This window comes from Erythrolamprus reginae, chromosome 1, assembly GCF_031021105.1.
Source record: "Erythrolamprus reginae isolate rEryReg1 chromosome 1, rEryReg1.hap1, whole genome shotgun sequence".
Classification (NCBI taxonomy): Eukaryota; Metazoa; Chordata; class Lepidosauria; order Squamata; family Dipsadidae; genus Erythrolamprus; species Erythrolamprus reginae.
In genome coordinates this window covers 272,877,531-272,901,397 of record NC_091950.1, presented here as the reverse complement: position 1 = coordinate 272,901,397, position 23,867 = coordinate 272,877,531, and the positions used below count along the sequence as shown (strand labels likewise).

General features: G+C 39.0%; 1 protein-coding gene across 1 annotated transcript in view; it reads left to right on the top strand.

The window, feature by feature from the left end:
• Positions 1 to 23,867, top strand: part of KHDRBS2 (KH RNA binding domain containing, signal transduction associated 2) — a 472,630-nt gene that overhangs the window by 65,216 nt on the left and 383,547 nt on the right. Inside the window, exon 2 of the mRNA XM_070733031.1 lies at positions 17,341 to 17,468. Coding sequence (XP_070589132.1) covers positions 17,341 to 17,468 — 128 coding nt within the window. The remainder of the gene's footprint in view (positions 1 to 17,340; positions 17,469 to 23,867) is intronic.

Below are 23,867 nucleotides of genomic sequence, written 5' to 3'. Positions count from 1 at the left end.
ATGTCTGTTAGACACATTTGGAGGTACTTTTAAAGGTTTAGTCTAATAGTGCTCATTAAATTGTCTCAGTTTTCAACAGCTATAAATGACTTGACGAAAATATGGAGGAGTCACAGGGTAGAGTTGCCGATGATATAACATTTGGTAAAATAGCTAGCATTCTAAGTGATTAGTGCAAATTTTTAAATGATATCCATAGGTTAGAGCAGTGGCCCCAAACTATGGCCCGGGGGCCACATGCGGCCCGCTGACGCCATTTATCCGGCCCGCGGGTGAGTCTGTTGGCCTGGAGAAACCTCCATGGGCTCTGAACCCCGCCCGGCTTCTCTGGCTGTGTCCGGGGACCATGCCAATGTCCCCTGTAAGGCGTGCTGCCACCCACACAACCCCCCCCCCCCTGTGCAGTCTTTTCCAAGGCCGCACTGGGGAGCTGGGCATCGGAGTTATGGAAGGAAGGACATTTTTGGGGGGTGTAATTTTTAAAAAAAAATTCTCTCAACATGCATTCAAACAATACAGCGTACCATCTAATTTTCCATGAATAAAATGCAGTATTTTGTTAGTAACTAATATCAATCATCAAAAAAGTTGCAAATGTTTTTTTTCTAAAGTTGTCATCCAGGTACAAACGTTTCTTTTAATTAAATTCCCTCCTTAATGTTCCTTCAAAAATTACAACACCAATTATATTTCTAACGTATTAACCATTATGACAAAGTGCTTCCTTCTTTCTTTATACATTTCTCTATAAACCAAAAAAACCTTGTATAGCCAATCAGATGTTAACAAAAGAAAATTAAAAACATAAACTTTTGTTAATTTCAGACTTCCCTCCCCCTCTAAATAGTACATTGCCATTTTGTTTTTAACGTTAAAATAAGGTATGTGCAGTGTGCATAGGGATTTGTTCATAGGTTTCTTTATAGTCTGGCCCTCCAACAGTCCGAGGGACCGTGAACTGGCCCCCTGTGTAAAAAGTTTGGGGACCCCTGGGTTAGAGTAATAAGCTAAAAACACAAAATGAAATTTGGAAATGCAAAATTCTTCATTTAGAACAGGGGTGCCAAACTCATACCATCATGGTGGTGTCATGTGATGTATTTTCCCCTTAACTAAAGTGGTTGTGGTTGTGGCCACTGGATGAGGTGTCTGTCCCACTGGCTGGGAGTTTAACAGCCCTGGTTTAGAAGGAAAAAAAAATCAAAACCATGTATATAAAATAGAGGCAATGTGGCCTGCAAGAGGACTTAAAATTGTACTTTACAACAGGTCTTAAAATGGGTCACCAGAGTGACATATCTATTTAAAAATTCAGAACAATTTTAGAATGCATCACTCATTTCCAAATTATGTGAATAAATAATATCCCACATCGTTTTATATCATACTTTGAGAACTGTGCCTAGTTCATCATAAGAATGTAGAAAAATATCCCGTTAAAATTTCTTAAATACAATACATTTTAAGCCAGATTCAGAGAAACTGGAACAAATACAGAGATTAGAAATGAGGGAAACTAAGTCTTAAACAGCCTAAAGTGAGATAGGGTATCATTTTTCAAGTAGCTGAGGAGTCACGGAGGAGAATGTTACAACCTGTTCTCTGTTATCCCTGGGTGCTGGATAATAGTGTTAAGTTAGGAGAAGGCAAATTCTGGTTGACTGTTAGTAAAAGCTTCCTGGTAGAGTGGTTCAGCAGAGGAACCAATTACAAAGGAAGAGAGTGATCTCTCCTCCCCTGTATATCTTCCAGCAGAGCTACACAGCCATCTATCAGGGATGCTTTGATCAGTACTTAAAACTTGGCTTGAGCTTCTCCATCTCCTTGGCAACATGTTTCTGGTGTTTCTAAATAAGAAAGATGTAACTGCAGAAAAAACACTTGCTACCAACCTGCCTTCCATTGAGGATCTATAGGTTGCATGAGTCAAAAAGAGGAAAATATTTACAGACACCTCACGCCCTGGACACAAATTGCTTCAACTCCTACCCTCAAAAAGATGCTAAAGATGCTAAAGATGCTTTAGAGCACTGCACACCAGAGCAACTAGACACAAGAACAGTTTTTTCCCCAAATGCCATCACTCTATTAAACAAAAAAATCCCTCAGCATTCTCAAACTATTTATAAAGTCTGAACTACTGTTAATCTTCTCATCACTGCACACCAAGACAACTAGACACAAGAACAGTTTTTTTTCCGAACGCCATCACTCTACTAAACAAATAATTCCCTCAACACTGATTTCTACTAAATCTGCACTTCTATTCTACTAGTTTTTCTCATCATTCCTTTCACCCATTTCCTCAAAACCTGTTTGAATCAATACAGGTTTTGCAAGACTTTATTTTCTTGTAATGAACATTCTTAGAGGGAGTAACCAGTGACAGATGTACCTTTGACCAGCTGCTGAGATTTGCAGTGACAGATGTGCAGCCAGATAAAAGGCAGTTAGAGGAATGAAAGGAAGGCAATTGAAGCAATTTCCTAAAATTCTCTTCCTGATTAGTAAGATATGAATTTCCGTATATATTGAATTAACTAAAATAAATAGCCAGCAAAATATATGATGATTTATCATTCCCTAATCCAAACCTAATTTGCTCAGGAAAAAGAGATGAAAAAAGAATATTACTGTGCCTGTGATAACAAGCCACCTTTGCATTTATGGATTAATCCATATTTTGGAATGTAATTATTTTATTTATATGATTTATATGGCTGCCCAGCTCACACAAATGATTCTGCACAGCCACTTGAGGCAAAATTCAATCTGAATTTTGTAAGTGACTCTTGTTCAAAAATTTTGTACAGCGCTGGGTGAGGGCTTGAGGTGGACTAAGTATTCCTGTTAGTGTTTCTATAGAGCAGTGATGGCTAACCTTTTTTGTCAATGTGTGCTGAAAATGCACATGCACCCATAATGCAATTTATTTATATTTATTTATTTTATTTATTAGATTTTTATGCTGCCCCTATCCGTAGACTCGGGGCGGCTCACAGCAATAATAAACAATATATAACAAATCTAACAATTTAAGAGAAACACTAAAACACCCATTATTAAAAGCAAACATACATACAAACATACCATACATAAACTGTATAGGCCCAGGGGAGATGTCTCAATTCCCCCATGCCTGATGGCAGAGGTGGGTTTTAAGGAGTTTACGAAAGGCGAGGAGGGTGGGGGCAACTCTGATATCTGAAGGGAGCGGGTTCCAGAGGGTCGGGGCCACCACAGAGAAGGCTCTTCCCCTGGGGCCCGCCAACTGACATTGTTTAGTTGATGGGACCCGGAGAAGGCCAACTCTGTGGGACCTAATCCGTCACTGGGATTCGTGCGGCAGAAGGTGGTCCTGGAGATATTCTGGCCCGATGCCATGAAGGGCTTTATAGGTCATAACCAACACTTTGAATTGTGACTGGAACTGATCGGCAACCAATGCAGACTGTGGAGTGTTGGTGTAACATGGGCATACCTAGGTAAGCCCATGATTGCTCTCGCAGCTGCATTCTACACAATCTGAAGTTTCCGAACACTTTTCAAAGGTAGCCCCATGTAGAGAGCATTACAGTAGTCGAACCTCAAGGTGATGAGGGAATGAGTGACTGTGAGCAGTGAGTCCCAGTCCAGATAGGGCCGCAACTGGTGCACCAGGCGAACCTGGGCAAATGTTCCCCTCGCCACAGCTGAAAGATGGTTCTCTAATGTGAGCTATGGATCGAGGAGGACGCCCAATTTTTGGACCCTCTCTGAGGGGGTCAATATTCCCCCCCAGGGTTATGGACGGACAGATGGAATTGTCCCTGGGAGGCAGAACCCACAGCCACTCTGTCTTATCCAGGTTGAGTTTGAGTCTGTTGACACCCATCCAGACCCCAACAGCCTCCAGGCACTGGCACATCACTTACACTGCTTCGTTGACTGGACATGGGGTGGAGATGTACAGCTGGGTATCATCAGCATACTGATGATACCTCACCCCATGCCCCTGGATGATCTCACCCAGCGGTTTCTTATAGATATTAAATAGCAAGGGGGAGAGGACAGACCCCTGAGGCACACCACAAGGGAGTAACCTTGAGGTCGACCTCTGACCCCCCACTAACACCAACTGCGACCGACCAGAGAGGTAAGAGGAGAACCACTGAAGAACATTGCCTCCCACTCCCAATCCCTCCATCTGGCGCAGAAGGATACCATGGTCGATGGTATCGAAAGCCGCTGAGAGGTCAAGAGGCACCAGGACAGAGGATAAATCCCTGTCCCGGGCCTGCCAGAGATCATCCATCAATGCGACCAAAGCAGTTTCCGTGCTGTAGCCGGGCCTGAATCCTGACTGTTGAGGACCTAGATAATTGGCTTCTTCCAAGGACCGCTGGAATTGGAGTGCCATCACCTTCTCAACAACCATCCCCATAAAGGGAAGGTTGGAGACTGGCCGATAGTTGTTAAGAATGGCTGGGTCCAGGGAAGGCTTCTTGAGGAGGGGGCGCACAAGTGCCTCCTTGTAGGGAGCTGGAAAGAAGCATTGACAATCTCCTGGACCCAGCTCCGTGTTACCTCCCTGCTGGCCGAAACCAGCCAGGAGGGACACGGATCCAGTAAGCAGGTGGCGGAGCTCACAGCTCCAATGGCCTTGTCCACTTCATCAGGTGTCACCAGATCAAACTTTGTCCCAGTCACCTCGACTGACTTGTTGTCAGTCGACTCTCTTATCCAATCAGAGTTTTGTTTTGGTGACCTTAGATTTAAAAGCTGATGCTAAAGATAGGCATTACTGAAGTATCAATATTGACAAAGCAGAAAAAGCAGGACATAGAAACAAAATTCATTATATTTAGTCATTTGAACAGTATTATTTATTAAGATATCAAATAAGGATATGGATGATATTGAAGCATTACTTTCTCTCTTGGTGCAATCCTATGTTTAGTTATCTGGAAGGAAGTTCTAATACCATTGTTGAACATATTGTGTGGACTACAGCCTATGATGGGAGAGGAAAGGGAGGCAAATGACCTAGATATGTCAATCACCCTATTAGGGAATTCAAACAGTTGTTCAACATCTGTGAAAGAGCCAGCCTGTGAAGTACTGATATGGCTCTTCTTCTAGAGTTCTTACAGCTACTGCTTGCCACCACATGGTAGTAAATCTTCAATCCTGCTGCTGCTTGAAAGCTGCTCATTCAACTTAGCTTTGAATTTGGAATTCTGTCTCCTTGAACTGAAAATAGTAGCCAATGTTGAAAACTCAACCCAAAGAAGTTAAAACAAGAAGAGGGCTAGAATCTAGTTTGGTTTTAGCAAGCTTAGCAAGGCTAGACATGAATCCTACTAAAATAAACCCAGCTTTGAGAACTCCCTGTTTGCAATCCAGATTGCCCCCTACTGCTAAATTGCTTGATTGGGAGGGGATGGGGGGCAATTAAGCTTTCTTCTGCTTGTTATTGTTTTTTTTTAATCCCAGTTCTTTTTCTCACAATGTGTTAGGGCAAATGTCAAGTGTTCAGACACCCAAACAATTGCTTCTTTTGGATCCACAGACAATGAACACATTATGAGATAAAGGGATTTTAATCTTTATTATTAATTTAAGCAAACAGGTTTAAAAGCATAATTTTAAAAGCTTACATACCAAGTAGTGATGGATGAACCCAACAGTGTTTGGGTTCGGAAACTTTGGACGAACTTCACGCAAAGTTCAGCTGAACTCGAACCCGAACGGTCCATGGCACCAAAGGTCCGTCCCCGGAATCCCATCATTTTTTATTTTAATGTATTTTTAATTTTTATTTATTTTTATTTTTACGAAAAAGGATGCCTCAGCGGCACCGCAAGCAAAGGGAGGTCCTTTCATGTAAAAATATTTTTTTAAATTTTTACGTGAAAAGCCCTCCCTTTGCTTGCAGTGCCGCTGCGGCGTCCTTTTTCATAAAAATAATTTTTTTTAACATGAAAAGACCTCCCTTTGAAGGAGCTGGGGGATCCCTCCCACGAAGAGATTCCGGGGGCGGAGCTTTGATGTCACGTATACCAGCAGGTTGCTAAGGACGCCAAGGTGATCACTTCCTGGCGTCCTTAGCAACCTGCCGGTATACGTGACGTCAAAGCTCCGCCCCCGGAATCTCTTTGTGGGATTCCCCAGCTCCTTTTGTGCCTCCCGACCAGCCGACAGCTCCCCGGTGTTTGCCTTCTCCGCCGCCGCCTGGCTCCTCCTCCTCTTCTCAGCAGAGGACAGCCAGGTGGTGGCTTTCGTGGCGTTTGTCACGATCGCCAAATCGAAGCATAATTTTTTTAAAAAAATTGGGTTTGGGTCTGGCATGCTGAACACCATAAATTTCAGTACGGACCCGAATTGTGTGGGTTCGGTTCGCCCAACACTAATACCAAGCAAGATGATATCCAAATTTCTTATAATAATTGTTCTTGGAGATATGAAGAGTAATGTATGGAATGACATAAATGTCAGAAAGAAATGGAAAAAGAAAGAGGACTTTGTACAGTCAGAAAATTAATGATGGTAACTTAAATTCAGAGGAAGTTTGAATGGAGGCCCTAATCTACTTGTACCCTAACTTCAATCCTCTGTATATACATTCACTTTTTCTGCACTGCAAATCTATACAATTAATATGGTACATTGGAGACGAGAAAGGTGATTATTTTTGTCTCCTTGCTGTCATCTACGTTCCAGGCCAGGATGGCAATTTTAATTTTGCAGTTTTACTGTCTTGCTATTAGGAAGCTAATTTGGTATTAAGAACATACTAGCCTTGATCATTTGCTTCCATTTTGTTCCTCAAAAACAAATGGTTCAATTTTTTTCCCATTCTCTATTCCATATGCTAAAAATAGTATATGATTCATGTTGATGGTATAACAAGCCTCTCAATAAATTATTCTATACAGCCACGCTATTACCAAATGAATTTAAATAGACTACCGTTTTGAACTGTCCACATGTTTTACAAGGCTCTCTCATGGTTTGCATATACAAACAGAATACAGAAGTATGAAGATTGTAAGGATACTCCTATCTGTCAATTTAAATTTCTTTCTATTTTTCCATTCTTAATTTTATTCAGTCCTATTTCTGTATCAGCTACTTGCTCCAAGGTACTTTCATATCAGTTTCTCTCCATTCCTATTCTGTCATTTTGATTTGTCTTAGTTTCTCATTGTTTGAGTAAAAAATGTATTTCATCCAATTTTGGCATCAGTTGGAAAATGTAATACATTTTAGGCCATTTCTCTGTGTATGAATTTCTGCAAATGACTTTTCTTCCTTCTGTGAGTTTTTGTATATTTATTTTTGATATTACATTCATTTTTAAGCACAGCATTCTCTCTTTTTTTGTTCATTCTTCAGCTGGACAATTACATTGGAAAATTCAGAAAATATGTTTATCACATCATTTTTGGTTTCCATCAAATGTGTTAAAAGTGTGAATGCTGTGAGCTTATGTTCAAATGTAACTGAATGAAACCCTCTCCCCTCACCATTCATAGTAGTGTATTCATCATCTGAAATCAATTTTATTTGTGATTTTTTTTTCCAACCATGATGCATTTTTTTCTACTGTTACTTGGGCTCATGACTCAAACTATGGTTTGATTTATGAACCGTAAAACATATTTATTCTATTTTTGCAAGGGAATAATGTTTTTTATGTTTATGTTTTCTATAATATAGTATTAAATTATTAGATTTATCTTAATAGCCAATTTCATGTACAATTTGAATCCTCAGCTTATGATCACAACTGAGCTCAAAACTTCAGTTGCTAAGCAAAACAGTTGTTAAATGAATTCTGCCCCATTTAATGACATTTCCTGCCAAAAGTTGTTAAGTGAATCACAGCAGTTGTTAAGTTAGTAATACAGTTATTAAGTGAATCTGGCTTCCCCATTGATTTTGCTTGCCAGAAGTCATAAAAGTCACATGCTCCAGCAATACTTCAACTCTCATAAATACATGCTAGTTGTCAAGCATTCAAATTTTGACCGCATGACCATAAGAATGCTGTAATGGGTGAAAAATAGCCACAAGTAACTTTTTCAGTTTGAAAAAACTTTGAAGGGTCACTAAATGAATTATGGTAAGTCAAGGACTACCTATATTATATTATATTTTATATTGCCAGAGTCAATTGGGATGAGCTGATTCCTGCAATTGCATTTTTAAAAACTCTGTGAAAATCTAAAGTTTCTTCTGATCAATTTCCTGCATTGTTGACCTTTTTGATTTGATTTGAATAGCTTGTTTCTCATGCTTCCGGTTGCTTTTGTAAATGAAAAAATTACTGTGTCGCAGTATAAAGAATTCATTTGCATTATAACATATTAAAGATGTGCACAATTCCAAAAGGATTTAAAAGAAATGCTTTGGACCTCATGCAAGTGTAGAACTTCTCTGATATTCATTAAAGCAGCATGACGTCTTTCAGGTTTCCATGGAAGCTATGAAAAGGACAGGTCGCATTAACTTTAATGAGAAGATTCCTTCAAGCAGTGGCATCCCTTTTCAGGGAGACCTAAAAAAGTTGGACTGCATTAATGAATAGCTGAGAGATGTTACAGCCTTGCTTCTGCAAGTCTTTCAAGGTGATCCTGGCGAGAAGAACTAGGTCTCACTTATTGTAAGATTGCATTAACAGAATTTTGCAGGCATGAAAATATACAGTATTTCTCCATGCAACCTTTCAATCCAAGAAAATTGGTCATTTTTGAGATGTTGATCATGCCCACAATCCTTCTACAGTTCTTTCCCATGTCTCCTATGGTCTTTCTCAATTAACATTACAATTTTTGGAAAACAAAGGGTGATGAGATCAAGAAACAGACCCAACAGATGTTTGATTGGACTTATGCTTTACTTGTACATGCTATAGTAATAGAATCTTTAAAGTCTGATTTTCCCCCCTCTTCTTTACATACTGTAATTTTAAAAGTCTCTTTTTGTAGCTTTCTCTGGTTCTTGAGCTTAGCCCCTGTTCTTCAAATTGTCTTCTTTTCTAGCCTCTCTGAGGTCATCTCTTTGACTCTCTACAAAAGCATTTTCTCCAAAAGTCTTTTGAAACATGCACTGTTCCAATAGGTATATAAACTCATGAACCGCTATGTTATCAAGAGGGGCCATATATATTATATCAATGAACAATACAGTGTTCCCTCGCTTTTCGCGGGGGATGCGTTCCGAGACCGCCCGCAAAAGTCGAATTTCCGCGAAGTAGAGATGCGGAAGTAAATACACTATTTTTGGCTATGAACAGTATCCCAAGCCATCCCTTAACACTTTAAACCCCTAAATTACAATTTTCCATTTCCTTAGCAACCATTTAGATTATTACTCACCATGTTTACTTATTAAAGTTTATTTTTAAAAAATGTTTTTTAAAGGCAGATGAAAGTTTGGCAATGACATATGACGTCATCGGGCGGGAAAAAACATGGTATAGGGGAAAAAACGCGAAGTATTTTTTAATTAATATTTTTGAAAAACTGTGGTATAGACATTTCGCGAAGTTCAAACCCGCGAAAATCGAGGGAACACTGAATATCAATATAATATTATATTGCTGTTGTGAGCCGCTCAGAGTCTCCGGAGAGGGGCAGCATACAAATCTAATAAATCTAATTATGCTTACTAATTTACATCCATGTCTACTTGTTACAGAATAACCTCATATTTCTGAAACCATTGCAGTAGAAGCTTCAGATATTCCATCCATAGAATCAGAGGTCCTTCCTTTCCAACCAAACTTTATATCCTCTGATTAGCATCAGAATTTCAGATCATCAGTGAACTATTTAGGGATAAAATGTCCATGTATATAAGGATTTATTTCCTATGAGAATAGACAATTTAAGCAGCTTTCTGCCTGAAAACAAAGAAGAGGTATAATCACGTGTTGCTATATAAGCATTTAAAATGACTTAAATTGTGGCTGAAGTAGGGTTTTTTTCTGGGGATGCAAGCTTCAATTGCCACAGTTCAATGCCCACATCTATCACAATGCATGTAAAGCTAAATAAGTATTTACACAGCAGCCCTATATTAGTAAGTCACATTATAACTTTAGTGCAACTTTAAATACCTTAAATATGGTAATTGTAGACTTGCATTTCAAGACATATGATTAATGGAACCATTTGCAAGGAAGCTAAGGATTAAACAACTTTCTCTAATTTTCACTGCATTGGGCAGCTTCATGAAGGCAACGAAACTGCTTTCACAAATTTGGTTTGATTATGAAGTTTTATCATCAACGATGAATATTCAATAAATTATATGCATATCAATAATACCCCTTTTCTCCATAATTAAGTTATTATCAATAACTTGTTTCCTAATTGCTTATTTGAACCCTATGACAATCATTAAGATTCTTGAGAAAGGTATATTTTCTTTTATGTACACTGAGAGCATATTGCAACAAAGACAAATTCCTTGTGTGTCCAATCACACTTGGCCAATAGAAAATTCTATTCTATTCTACTGCCCAGAGAACGATGGTGTAATTATTAACATTCCTATGCTGTCAGAGATTATTATTATTATTTATTAGATTTGTATGCCGTCCTTCTCTGAAGACTCGGAGCAGCTCACAACAAGAAAACAATACAAATCCAATAGTTAAAAACAATTTAAAACCCCTTAATATAAAAACCAATTGCCATCAGTCTGGGAAAGTTCATTCTATTTTGTGGTAGATTGAAGAGGCTGATGGGAAAGGAACATGTTATTTGATATGTTTTGACATGCCTCAAAATGTAGCAAAGTATGTTTCTGATAGGAGTGATTATTTTTAATGGGGGAAAATGATATTTGTGACATGGGTTTTATAACAAATGTCAGGTTTAGTGAAGTGGAGTATAATTAACATCAATATCTTGGCATGGCAACCGTTAAGTAATTCTTTAAAAAGAAGAAATAGTTCCTTTCCCTAAAAATATGATCAAACTTGCTAAAACATCTAAGAAAAGGAGAGCAGACAATGTTAGTCCTTGATGCTTCATTTTTTTCTCTCTGATTCCATCCATCCATGCATTGAACATACATAGTAAAATCTTTACTTGGATAGTGGAGTCACTCTGTAAGACTCCAGTTTTTCCGAAGACACCTTGTGTATGTGTATATATGTGTGATCCTTAGTTTGTGACCACACATTGAGTGATTGTTCAAATTTGCAAAAGCACTGAATGAGAAGGACTTAAGACCAGTCTTCACAGTTTCATCTATCACAGTATCAGTCTGTGATCAGTCTGATCTATCACAGTATCAGTCTGTGATTATAATCTGGGCACTGGACATTGCAGTAAGTCATGGTCATGTGATTGTGATTTCCAAAGTTCCCTGCTGACTTCTCACAAGCAAAGTCAGTGGGGGACCCAACAGGAAGTCAAATGAGGTTGTGATTGTGGTCACATGAGATCTTTGACAAACAGCCTGCAGATTATCTCAGGGACCACCTTCTGCTGCACGAATACCAGCAACCAGTTAGGTCCCACAGAGTGTGTGGGTCTTCTCCGGGTCCCGTCAACTAAACAATGTCACTTGGCGGGACCCAGGGGAAGAGCCTTCTCTGTGGCAGCCCTGGCTCTTTGGAACCAATTCCCCCCAGAGATTAGAATTGCCCCCACCCTCCTTGCCTTTCGTAAGCTTCTTAAAACCCACCTCTGCCGCCAGGCATGGGGGAACTGAAATACCCTTTCCCCCTAGGCCTTTACAATTTTATGCATGGTATGTCTGTATGTATGTTTGGTTTTATAATAAGGGGTTTTAACTGTTTTAATATTGGATTGTTATATGCTGTTTTTATTACTGTTGTTAGCCGCCCCGAGTCTACGGAGAGGGGCGGCATACAAATCCAATAAATAAATAAAATAAATAAATTCATCATTTAATCATCATTAAGAATGACTGACTGGTTGAGGATGACATGCAGGTTGTCCCTCAAGGACTTCATGTGAAAACAGCTTGCCACATTCAGGACTAACATTACTATGTGATGTACTCATCTGCTTCTATGCTTTATGACCACAATGCTTAGTAACAGCGATTTGGATCTCAATGGCCATCATAACCTACAGTTTCATCATTAGAAGCTGATGTGTCAGTTTCCAGGAACAACCAGCTTGTATTTGTCAGTCAACAGATCCTAGTTCAAATCCTAAAAGTTTCTAGAAGCTTGGAGTTAGATGAAAAGGTCCCCCAGAATTCCCAAGAACTCAGGAAGATAGGGAGGAACAATATCTTACTTATGATCCACAGTAAGGTAAAGGTAAAGGTTCCCCCACACATGTATGCTAGTCGTTTCCAGCTCTAGGGGTGGTGCTCATTTCCATTTCTAAGCCAAAGAGCCAGCGCTGTCCAAAAATGTCTCCCTGGTTAAGTGGAAGCATGACTAAATGCCAAAGGCGCATGGAGAACTGTTACCTTCCCAGCAAAGAGGTCCCTATTTTTCTACTTGCATTTTGTATGTACTGTACTTTCAAACTGTTAGATTAGCAGAAGCTGAGACAAGTAATGGAAAGTCGCCCCGAGTCTGCAGAGAGGGGCGGCAAACAAATCTAATAAATACATAAAATAAAAATAAACTCACTCTGTTATGTGGCACTAGGGATTCAAACTGCTGAACTGTCAACCTGCTGATTGACAAGCTCAGCATCTTATCCATTGGGCCACTGCGTCCCTACACTCATACACAGAGGAGTGCATTAATTTTCTATTCTTTTATCTAATCTTCTTGTGACTTCCTTTAAAATGGCTTTTCAGCTGTTCCAGAATGTACCCTGTTATGGATTTGTTCAGTTCTACAGGGAAAAGCCTAAAAGGGAAGTTTATTCATTTATTTATTTAATCTAATTTAAGTTGTATCATCTGGATACTTTGTTTATTTGTTTATTTATTAATCACAAAATCTCTCTCTCTCTCTCTCTCTCTCTCGCTTTCTCTCTCTCTATCGCTCATCTATTTAATTTTTATATTTTAATTCTTATATCTTCCTATACAAACTCAGCAGCTAGGGTTGAGACAGAAAGAGGTCACAAGGCCCTTGAGAGGGAGGAGAAGTAAGACACTTTTATTCCTTGAGGAAGGTAAAGTTTAAGACTGCAGTAAGACCATCATATTTGCATGAAGAGTCCCAGCATCATATTTGCAAGCTGTTACCATAGCCTTTGGAGCTGAAAACTGGGTGAATAAATATATTTTACAACAACTCATGTGAATTGATTGCATCTACCAATTCGGTTGAACATTGTAAAATGTATCTTTTAATTTACCATGAAATAGAACAGCTTTTTAAAAACGAGATAGAAGACAAATAAGTGTATGTTATGTTGTATGCTTACCATCCTCCAGCCTGTTCAATTATTTCTCTGAATATTTAGCGGACTTCAAAATAGGTTGCAAAGGAGTTGCTTCTGCTGTTCTTTTTTGTTTCACTCACTTGATGGGCAGTTGGGAGACCCAAAGGAAAGGTGTACTCAGTTTTGCTTGAAGATGAGCTTGCTTAGTCTCCTTGGAGAGAAGCAACCTTTATTCAATAAAATGCCAAACAGATACTTTTTCTTCCATTTTCTTAGCTTCAGGCCTACCTAGAGCTCTGTGTTTCTAAGGCCTAGAGTTCAAAACTCATGCTAACTTATGCTAACAGCCTAATATGAACAGCGCGCCCATGTGTAGTTTGTTTATTTATTTATTAGATTTGTATGCCGCTCCTCTCCGTAGACTCGTAGTTATGGATCACATCTGGGCATGCCCAACCATATGACCTTAGACCTACGCAAGGTATACTACAGTTTTCAGCTTCTGTTTCTGATGTGGCACTTGGGTGTGGATTTGCTGTCTTCTGTTAGCATTTTCTAAAGCAACTAAATCTTTTCAGCCTGCTGCTCTGTCTGCCACCCATTGCTGAATCCAGCAGGTAGTCTCATCTAGCATGTGCCAAAACCACCTTGCTGTGAAACATTTCAGCCATTATTGTGGAAGATGGTTCCTCTACCCTCCTCTGCTTCTGCCATTTCTGTACTGCTCTGCTTTGGCTTCTCCCAAAACAAAACTTACGTTTTGCTTGCCTTGTTTCCCTCCTGCATTAATTGGAGGGCACTGTTCATTCAGAACTTCAGAGCAAAGCTTTCCACAGAGTTAATTACCTTCTTACCTTCCAGTGTCACTGCTAAGGCCTGAAACAAGGTAAACGATAATTGAAGGTCCCATTGATAACGAGTAGTATTTCCTTTCCTCAGACAGGGAATCCCCTGACAATTTCCACTGCTCTTAATAGAGCTCCACAAGTGGAATCAAAGCCTCATCCGTTTACATCTTCTCCTCATAAATAAACCATATTTGTTTTCCTAGGAGGGCACCCTCAATTTCATCTTATTGATCCAATATAGAAAACATTAAATTACAGGAAAGGCATGCAAAACCTTCAGTACAGAGAGTGGCTAGAGATCATATACATCTCCCATTCTTTATTACCATTACCATCTTTGGGCCCTTGACCTACCCTGCCACTTCCTAAAGAGACTACCAGTAAACTATTGCATGGCAGATGACTGGTTTCTGACTGAAAAGAGGAAAGGAGTTACCATTTAGAAGACACCATTTATTTGTATTTTCAGTCTGTGGAATAGATGACTGCATGGAGTGACTTTTTTCCTCTTAGCTGGAGCTTTTCCAACAGACAATGGATAGTCACCTCTTCCAGATGATGTAGTGTATTTTGCAGTCTTTAGGAAGTTAAACATGGCCCTCTCCAACTCTTTCTTCAGATGTTGTGTGTCATTGGAGGTTTTTAATTAGAGATTGGGTAACCATTTGCCTAAAATGGTGCAGGGTCTTCTGCTTGAGCAAGGGTCACTAACCTTTTGGACCTCAGGGAACACTAAATTCATAATTTTAAATTCTTCAGGCCATTAATATGATCTGCCTAATGATCAGCTGGGTGGGGCATGGCTAGGTGGTCATGTGACTGGGTGAGGGTGGCCAACTCAATGTCACTCATGTTGAAGGGTACCTCGCCAGCCTCAACTCACCCATCCCATCCCAGCCACTCCTCACCTCCCCACCCAGACTCTTTAGGGCCCCAAGAGGTAGCAGTTGTTGGAGCTAAAAAGCCACCACGAAAAATAGTTGTCAAAACAGCTCAGTTCAAATTGAATCTGACCAAGCAGGAGGCTCAGTAGAAGCACATCACTGAGGTCTACGAGCATAGGCTTTTCAAGCAGACAGAAGACTTGTGGGAGTGCAAGGCCACGTATAGGTGCCTAGAGGCTCAGTGAGCTGAGATGGTCAGCCAGTTCCAGGCCATGATCCAGCCCCACTGGAACAAGGCCCTTTGGCTCTTCACCACCAGCAGCACTTCTTCCCAGCTTGCACCAGGAGAGCGAAACAGAGCCCAAGCCAGAATTTCCGTCCCCTCTCCCTGAGCCATACAAAAAGACCTCAAAGGGGGAGACACTCTGCAGCAACACAACCATTCATTACACATATCTGTCCGAGGGGCCATAGTTTGAGGACCCCTGATTTAGAGCAATATAAAAAATGAAAATAATTTTTCTGCAAACCGCCAATTTTTTCTCGTGGACCACCAATGGTCCACAGATCACCAATTGGTGACCGCTGGACAAGAAGACCTTTTTCTGAGAAATTTTCTGACAAAACAATCAACCAGCTTGCCTTTGGCGGTTGTGAGAGCTTCATCACTGGAGGCTTTCTAGAAGGGTTGTTGAATACATGACCTACAAGGTCCATTCCAACTCTTCCTTTGTAATCAAACTTGTATGTCCCTTCCAATTCTGTTATTCTGTGTTCTTGGGAAACAAATATCTATTAGGTATAAATAACACAAATATACAGTTAATGCCATGCAGCTTCCAGGATGATCTGATTTTATGTTGATTTATATATTCTGATTTTCTTGTTTGCCATTGATTCTTTCCATCATGTGAATTGAGACTTCCTAGTCATGCCTACAGCCATGGAGTCTCCAGATGCTTCCTCCCCCTTCTAAACGCTTAACCATCTTTCTAGATTGGCTAAATGTTGCTTATTTGTTTGTTTGTTTGTTTGTTTGTTTGTTTGTTTGTTTGTTTGTTCGTTCGTTCGTTCATTCATTCATTTATTAGATTTGTATTCCGCCCCTCTCCGTAGACTCGTACATGCACACATGTTGAGCCAACTATAGGCTTCTTGGTAAAGGAAGTATGAAAAAGAAAAAGAATGATAGCTCTGCTGAGGTATGGAGTGCTTGAAAAATGTGACTCTACTAATTACCCATTGCAACCAGTTTGATCCAGATTTCCAGTAGCATTTGCAAATTAAGAACTCAGCAATTCCCCATTTCAGGTTTTGCAGCTCAGATCTCAGTTCAGTGTATATATAGCCAAATATATATTCCAAGCAAGTTATGAAAGAAAATAATCTTTAAAGTGCCAGTTTTTTTTAAAAAATATTCAGGTTAAGGATATGCAAAAGATATGCAAAAGTGAGTTTTTCAATAACATCGTCCTACTTATTTATTGCACACTGTACTACTTTTCTTCCATGAATGGTATAGTGAAAAAAGAAGTATCTTGCCTAGAGTTCAGCTATCTTATCCTCACAACAATCCTATCAGTTTGATCTCACAAAGAGATAATAATTAACTTCCAATGAAGCAATTTACTTTATGGCTAAGCAGACATTTTAATCTACAGTATATCTTCTTCTTTTAGAGGAACTTTTAAGATACTTTATTACTACTGTATGTCAGAAGCTCAGAAAACTGAATTAGAAACAACTCAATCTTAGATTTAAGTTTCAATAGAAAACTGCAGAGAGGATCAATTTGGGGACTATATAGACCTTGTATTAACCATTTATATTCCCAAAAGTTGTTAATGCATCTATTGAAATAAATGCATTTAAGGCAATTATATTTTACAACAAGAGCCAATCTAGAATGCGATCATGGTTGATAGATTCTTTAAGCTCGTAATAAGACTCCCAGTATGGACCCATTTTACTTATTTTTCAGTTTAGAAAAACAAGTCTAGTAGTAACTATACATTCAAAATAATCTGTAATTGACTATTGATTCTTGATTTTGCTAAAATGATTGGTGTGCAAATATACTGTATATTCATGTATGTGTGTATGTCTATATGTGTGTATGCATGTGTATGTATATACTGCTGCAGAGTGTTTCTAGAGTAATGTCAGAGGGAAGGAAGGAAGGAAGGAAGGAAGGAAGGAAGGAAGGAAGGAAGGAAGGAAGGAAAGAAGACTGTATTCAGCAATAACAGCAATATAACTGTAGGTAAATTTTTCTTCACTTTCCAGAAATTGAAAAGTTCCAGAGTTCTGATGAGAAAAAGGAGGATGAAGAGAAAAAATATCTTGATGTCATCAGCAATAAAAATATAAAGCTGTCAGAAAGAGTATTGATTCCTGTCAAACAATATCCAAAGGTATGGTAATAACTACATGACATATGATATATTTTCTTAATAAATGTACATAGTTATAACATGCTCCAAATGCTTCATCAAGAATTGAAATGTTTTTGCTCCTATTTATTTCTTTGAGTGAAATGGGGGATCTCTTTTTTTTGAAACTGAGTTTTGGAGAAAACATGCTGGGAGGGGATGGACACAGGGAATTTTGGTGTTTATCTTGCATAAAGACAGATTTCCTATTTTTAAGACCCATTTAAAGGATCAGGCAATAGGTGATGAACAAAGCTTCTACCTTATATTTATTTTCTTATTTATTAAGCAAATGTATATAGCCATCCAACTCATACATAGGTAATTCAGGTGGATTACAAAATTTACAGAACCTGAAGGTCAAGAATAGCTAAATGGATGACCAAACTACCACACTTCCCCACCTTAAAAGAGGGTGAAAATTTGGGTGTGTCTTATACACCAAATGTATACCCATCCACCTGCCAGCCTCATGCTTTGGCCTCTGCATCCCAGCAATCCCTCCTTGCAGCAAATAGCCTGTTTCAGTTTCAGCTTCAGCTAGCCTGATTAGCACAAGCAGCTGATGGATTGGCCTCCCTACCATCAGCTGTTTTAGGGAGCAGTGATTGTCATTGCCTATTGCCGCTTCCTTGCACCTAATTTTTGGCCCCTGTGTTCCATTGTTGGCCTCTGAATGTCTCATTTTCCATGCATTCTGATCTCTGATGCCTGGAAAAGGTGGGAAATGAACCATGTGGACGCTGAAAATGGAGTGTGGGGGCTGAAACTAGATACAGACACTGAAAATTGGGTGCATGGAGGTGGCAATAGCCTATGGCAATCCATGCAACCTGATTTGTGGGGAGACCGATCAAACCGACAATCAGCTGCTTGTGCTTATCACACTGTGCTGAAGCTGAAACTGAAACTGAAACAGGCTATTTGCTGTTTGCTTCAAGGAGACAAATTGCTGGGAAGCAGAGGCGGATTTTTTCCCCTTGTTTTCCTCTCCAAAACTTACAAGTGTCTTATACTTCACAGTGTTTTATAGTTTGAAAATTACAGTAATCTACTAAAGCCAGCTTCCAACTTGATTCAAATCTACCTTAGCATTGGTTTCCTTTGCATGACTTTGTAAGAATTGCAGAAGTTCTTTCATGCAGAGTTCTTTTAATTTCCAATAAACTGGTGGATTCAGTCCCATTTGTCAGAATATATTAGGTGAAAGATGACTGCTAAGTCATTTACCCCTCGATCATCAGTATGCAACTTTGCCATTTCAATATGGAATATTGTGATGTAGTTTTTGTAGCTTTAGGGGTTTGGGACTGGAGTTTTTAAACCTTTCAGGGACCTACGATTTCCAATCTTCTGACAGCCAAAATTACAATAATGGGAATATTTGTTGGCAGAGTTTTGATTGATTTGAACATATATTTCTGAATTCTAGTTGAAGCAACATTGATTAAAATTGAGACACCCCCCCCCCCCCCCGGGCCTATACAGTTTATGCATGGTATGTTTGTGTGTATGTTTGCTTTTAATAATGGGGTTTTTAGTGTTTTTAAATTATTAGATTTGTCGTACATTTTTTTATTGTTGCTGTGAGCCGCCACGAGTCTACGGAGAGGGGCGGCATACAAATCTAATAAATAGATAGATAGATAGATAGATAGATAGATAGATAGATAGATAGAGATAGATAGATAGATAGATAGATAGAGATAGATAGATAGATAGATAGATAGATAGATAGAGATAGATAGATAGATAGATGATAGATAGATAGAGATAGATAGATAGATAGATAGATAGATAGATAGATAGATAGATAGATAGATGATAGAAAGATAGAAAGATAGAAAGATAGATAGATAGATTAGATAGGTAGATAGATAGATAGATAGATAGATAGATAGATAGATAGATAGATAGATAGATAGATAGATAGACAAACAAATAAAATCAGTGGAAAGGGCAAAATGGGACTAGCATCTTTATAATAATCAAGAATAATTTCACCTTTTCCTTATAGAAATAGCTCATATATATTATTATGAAAAAACAAAAAGCTGTGATTTGATATTAATGCCCTATTCTCCTGCAACAGAGAGAGTCGGAAGTCAATGCTTCTTTTTCTTTTTCCCAACCCTTCCTCATTTTTCTTCTTCCCCATTGTTTTCTTATTTTCTTTAACATTTTATATCTTGATTTATCTTATAACTCAATAAAAATGTTCATGAGAGAAAAATAGAATAAATTCACCATTAATTGGCATTAAGTGTACTGACCCCCCCCCCTGAAGAGTGTAGCAAAATAGTTGTTGTTTTGTAACTGGTAACAGTTGAAAGAATGATTAGGTCAGACTTAGCCCAAGAATGACATAGGACAATCCAGTCAAAGTTCAGTTCCATGTCTTTGGCTTATACCATCTAAACAGAATCTATATTGCCCTACCTAATGCATACACCAGAGTGCCAGTTTGGCTTAGTGCCATGATGGTGAACCTATAGCATGCGTGCCACAGGCAGCATGGTGAGCCATATTAGAGGGCATGTGAGACATTGCCAGATGTCAGCTCAAGTGGGCATGCATATTTTATTATTTATTTTATTTATTATTTAGATTTGTATGCCGCCCCTCTCCGCAGACTCGGGGTATGCTGGCCAGCTAATTTTCAGCCTTGGGAAATGCCGTTTCAACCTCCAGACACTTCAAGAAAGCTTTCCTGAAGCCTCGGACTGCACAATAACCACCCAATAGATAAACCAGAAATTCAGAAAACTCACTTCTGGTTTGTCTGTTGGGCTGTTTTTTGCACTTCGGATGGTTCATGAGGCTACCTGAAGCCCCAGAGTGCAAAAAACCCCAAAGCATTATGGGAAAACCAAAACCTAAACAAGGTTCGCCATCACTGGCCTAGTGATTAAGGCACCAGGCTAAAAAACCCAGAGATTGTGACTTCCAATCCTGCCTTAGCCGGAATATTCAATCGGATGACCTTGGGCAATCTCTCTCAGCCCGATTCAATCTCACAGCATTGTAAGGGGAAATAGGAAGAAGGTTGGATATGTTCTCCGCCTTGAGTTATTTGAACCAATAATAAAGGCAGGATATAAGTAAATAAAATAAAGACCTTGGGAGATTCTAGGAAATGGCTATTCTAAATATATTTCACTTTCCATGATTCCAGTCTGAACTGTACTGTCTCACCCACCTACCCACCTAGCAGTACGTTCCCTCATTCCTGGGAACCTGTTAGTTACTATAGTCCATCACAACACCTCTCCCTTCATAGACACATTCCATCACAGATTGTTTAGCTTAAAAACCAGACTCATTTCAAATGAGGAAATACAGTCTCCATTGTTATGAAGAAATTTCAAATGTACAATTGAATATATATCTGCTATTTCCTGCTTCCTAGAATTCATAAACACTGACCTCGCAGCTCTTGATTGGCATACCCTATTCACTGGCTATATTACTGCTGAAGACCATTATAGTTTTTTCTTACTCAAAGTCAAAAGAATTATATACTTTGGGCCACTCATTCTCTCTCTCAACTCACCCACCTAATACCCCACCTAAGGACAGCTCTGAGGAAAACAATAATGATGATGATGATGATGATGATGATCCACTGGAACTTGTGCCGGAACTGCTATTTACCAGTGGCAAAGAACTGGTGGGATCATAAACCCAAAAAAGTGGTCGAAAATGAGCAAGCAAAACTACTGTGGGACTTCTGACTTCAGACTGACCGAATTCTGAAGCATAACACACCAGACATCCTGATTGTGGAGAAAAAGAAAGTATGGATCATCGCCATCACAATCCCAGGGGACAGCAGAATTGAGGAGAAGCAGCTAGAGAAATTAGTGAAATACGAAGATCTAAAAATCGAGCTGTAACGACTCTGGCATAAGCCAGTGAAAGTGATCCCAGTGGTACCTGGTACTGGTGCTGGGCGCAGTGCCAAAGTATCACAGCGGACATTTAAAAACCATCGGAATTGACAAAATCTCCATCTGTCAATTGCAAAAGGCCACTTTACTGGGGTCGGCAAACATAATTTGCCGCTACATCACGCAGTCCTAGGTGCTTGGGAAGCGCCTGACTGGTGATGAAATATGAAATCCAGCATAGTGATCTCGTTTGCTGAGTTGTATTGATATAATAATAATAATAATAATAATAATAATAATAATAATAATAATTTATTAGATTTGTATGCCGCCCCTACTCCGAAGACTCTCTTATACAGGTTTGCATAGTAAAGAACAAGGAAGGAAAGGTTTTCATTTTTTTAGATAAAGAAAAATTACTTTTCCAATGTGATCCTATATTTTTTACACAAATATTTATTCTACGGCAGTAATCAAACCCCCAAAATAGCAAACACACCATTTATTTCCAGTGTAATTTATCCTGCTGATTATTGACAGATGGTATATAGCCTATTATTAGCCTAGATTACACTCTCCATTTTTCTTTTTCTTTTTTTATCAACTCTTGCAATAAATTTCAATGAGTTAAAAATGTGAAAGAGAGAGAAAGATGCATTGATTCTAATCTGTCATTTGTTTTCTGAATTCTGAATGTACTGTTGTGAAAGAATGAAAATCAAAAATACATGATTAGAGTACTGCTTGTTTATGTCTCGTTAGGCTGTTTCATTAGTCTTCCACTGTCTATATGAAGACTGGAGCTCTAAAGAGTCACATTACTCTGATATCTGTTAGTTTAATCATTGCAGCAAAATTAGGAATTATTTACCTTTTGGGTTAATAATTGGAACCCTCTGAGTATCTGGTGAAAGGTATGGACTTCTTTTCATGCAAAATGTGTTTAAATGGATAAAATAAAATGCATACATATAGATTGTATTGGAAAGGAATCAATTATACTCAGACACAAATATCAAAATATTAAAAGACATCAATATAATGTAGACATGTATGCATTTCCCTATTAGCCCATTAAGTCAATAACAAGGCAGGCTAATTACCATTTGTTGGTGGTCAGGGAAAAGGGAGGGTCTTGCCTTCTCTTTCTGCTCAAGATCCCCAAGGACAATTGGTGGGCCACTGTGTGACACAGAATGCTGGACTCGATGGGTTTTGGCTTGATTCAGCATGGCTCTTCTTATCTTCTTATGTTTTCAGTTAGAGGTTGTGAAAATAAAAATGTATTTTTCCCCTGAATCCAAAATTACAGACTCCCTGAAATCTATCTGCAGACCCCTGAGGGATCCATTGACCCCTAGTTAAGAACACCTAGCTTAAACTAAGAAAATATCTAAAAATGAAGAATTAAAACATTTGGATTTGAGCAAGGGAAAATAGCTGAGATAAAGAGACAGACAGAAGGCTTGATGTCCACCCTGTGAGGCAAACCAAGTCAAGAAACAGACCCTACAAGAAATACTGGAACTCTACAGAATTGATAAAGAAAGCCAATTTGGTGTAGTGGTGAAGACAACAGGCCACAAACTGGAAGACTGAGTTTTAATTTTGACCTGGGCACAAGGCCAGCTGGGTGTCATTGAGCTAGTCTCTCTTCTCAGCTCTTGGAAAGAACCAAGAGCAATCCACTTCTGAGAAACCTTGTCAAGGAAACGTGTTTAGGTTGTTGCTAAGTTATTTGTTTAGGCGGTTGCTAAGAAAAAAGGGGGAAAAAACTAACTTGAAGGCAAGGAAGACAGACAGACCAAGGCTAGAGTAAAAAAGAAATCCTGATGACATTGTCCCTTCCTTCCCTTTACAAATCAGTTCTCATCAGAAGGAGACTACAAAAGAAGGATTGACAATAGGGCTGAATAAATATAATTGATTCCTTCACACTTGAGTCTGGCTTTTAAGCAAGTAAGAAAGGTTAATGTGTGATAGAGTGACCTGCACAGCAAATTCCTCATAAGGAGATTTATAGAAGAAGACAGACAGGAGAGAGAAATTGGCCCAATAGAGACCAATTTGATTCAGGAATAGTCTGTGGGACAGTCTGATAGTTGATATGGAAAAACAAGCTAAAGGTTTGTCTGTTGGTATACCTGGCAGAGCCTTTTCCTTTGGCTTGCCTTTGTGAATTTGAAAGGGAGGACCTTGCTGTAGACTCACTTGGAGAGCTATAACCTTTCTCTGTTCCTCAGTTTCACATTTTATTTCGATGCACAGTTACAATAACCTGTCAGCCACCATGCACAAATAGTATAAAGTATAAACAGTGTAGTCTGGGGCTTGTTATCTGTTTCCTATGAGCAATTGACCCAGGGTCATTGATCTGCTGCAAGAATACTTCTTGCTTACAAGTAGAAGGGTGCTATTACAAAGGCATGTAAGTTTAGCAAAGAAAAGCTGTACATAATGATCATGCATCCCTACAGGAATACAACACAGG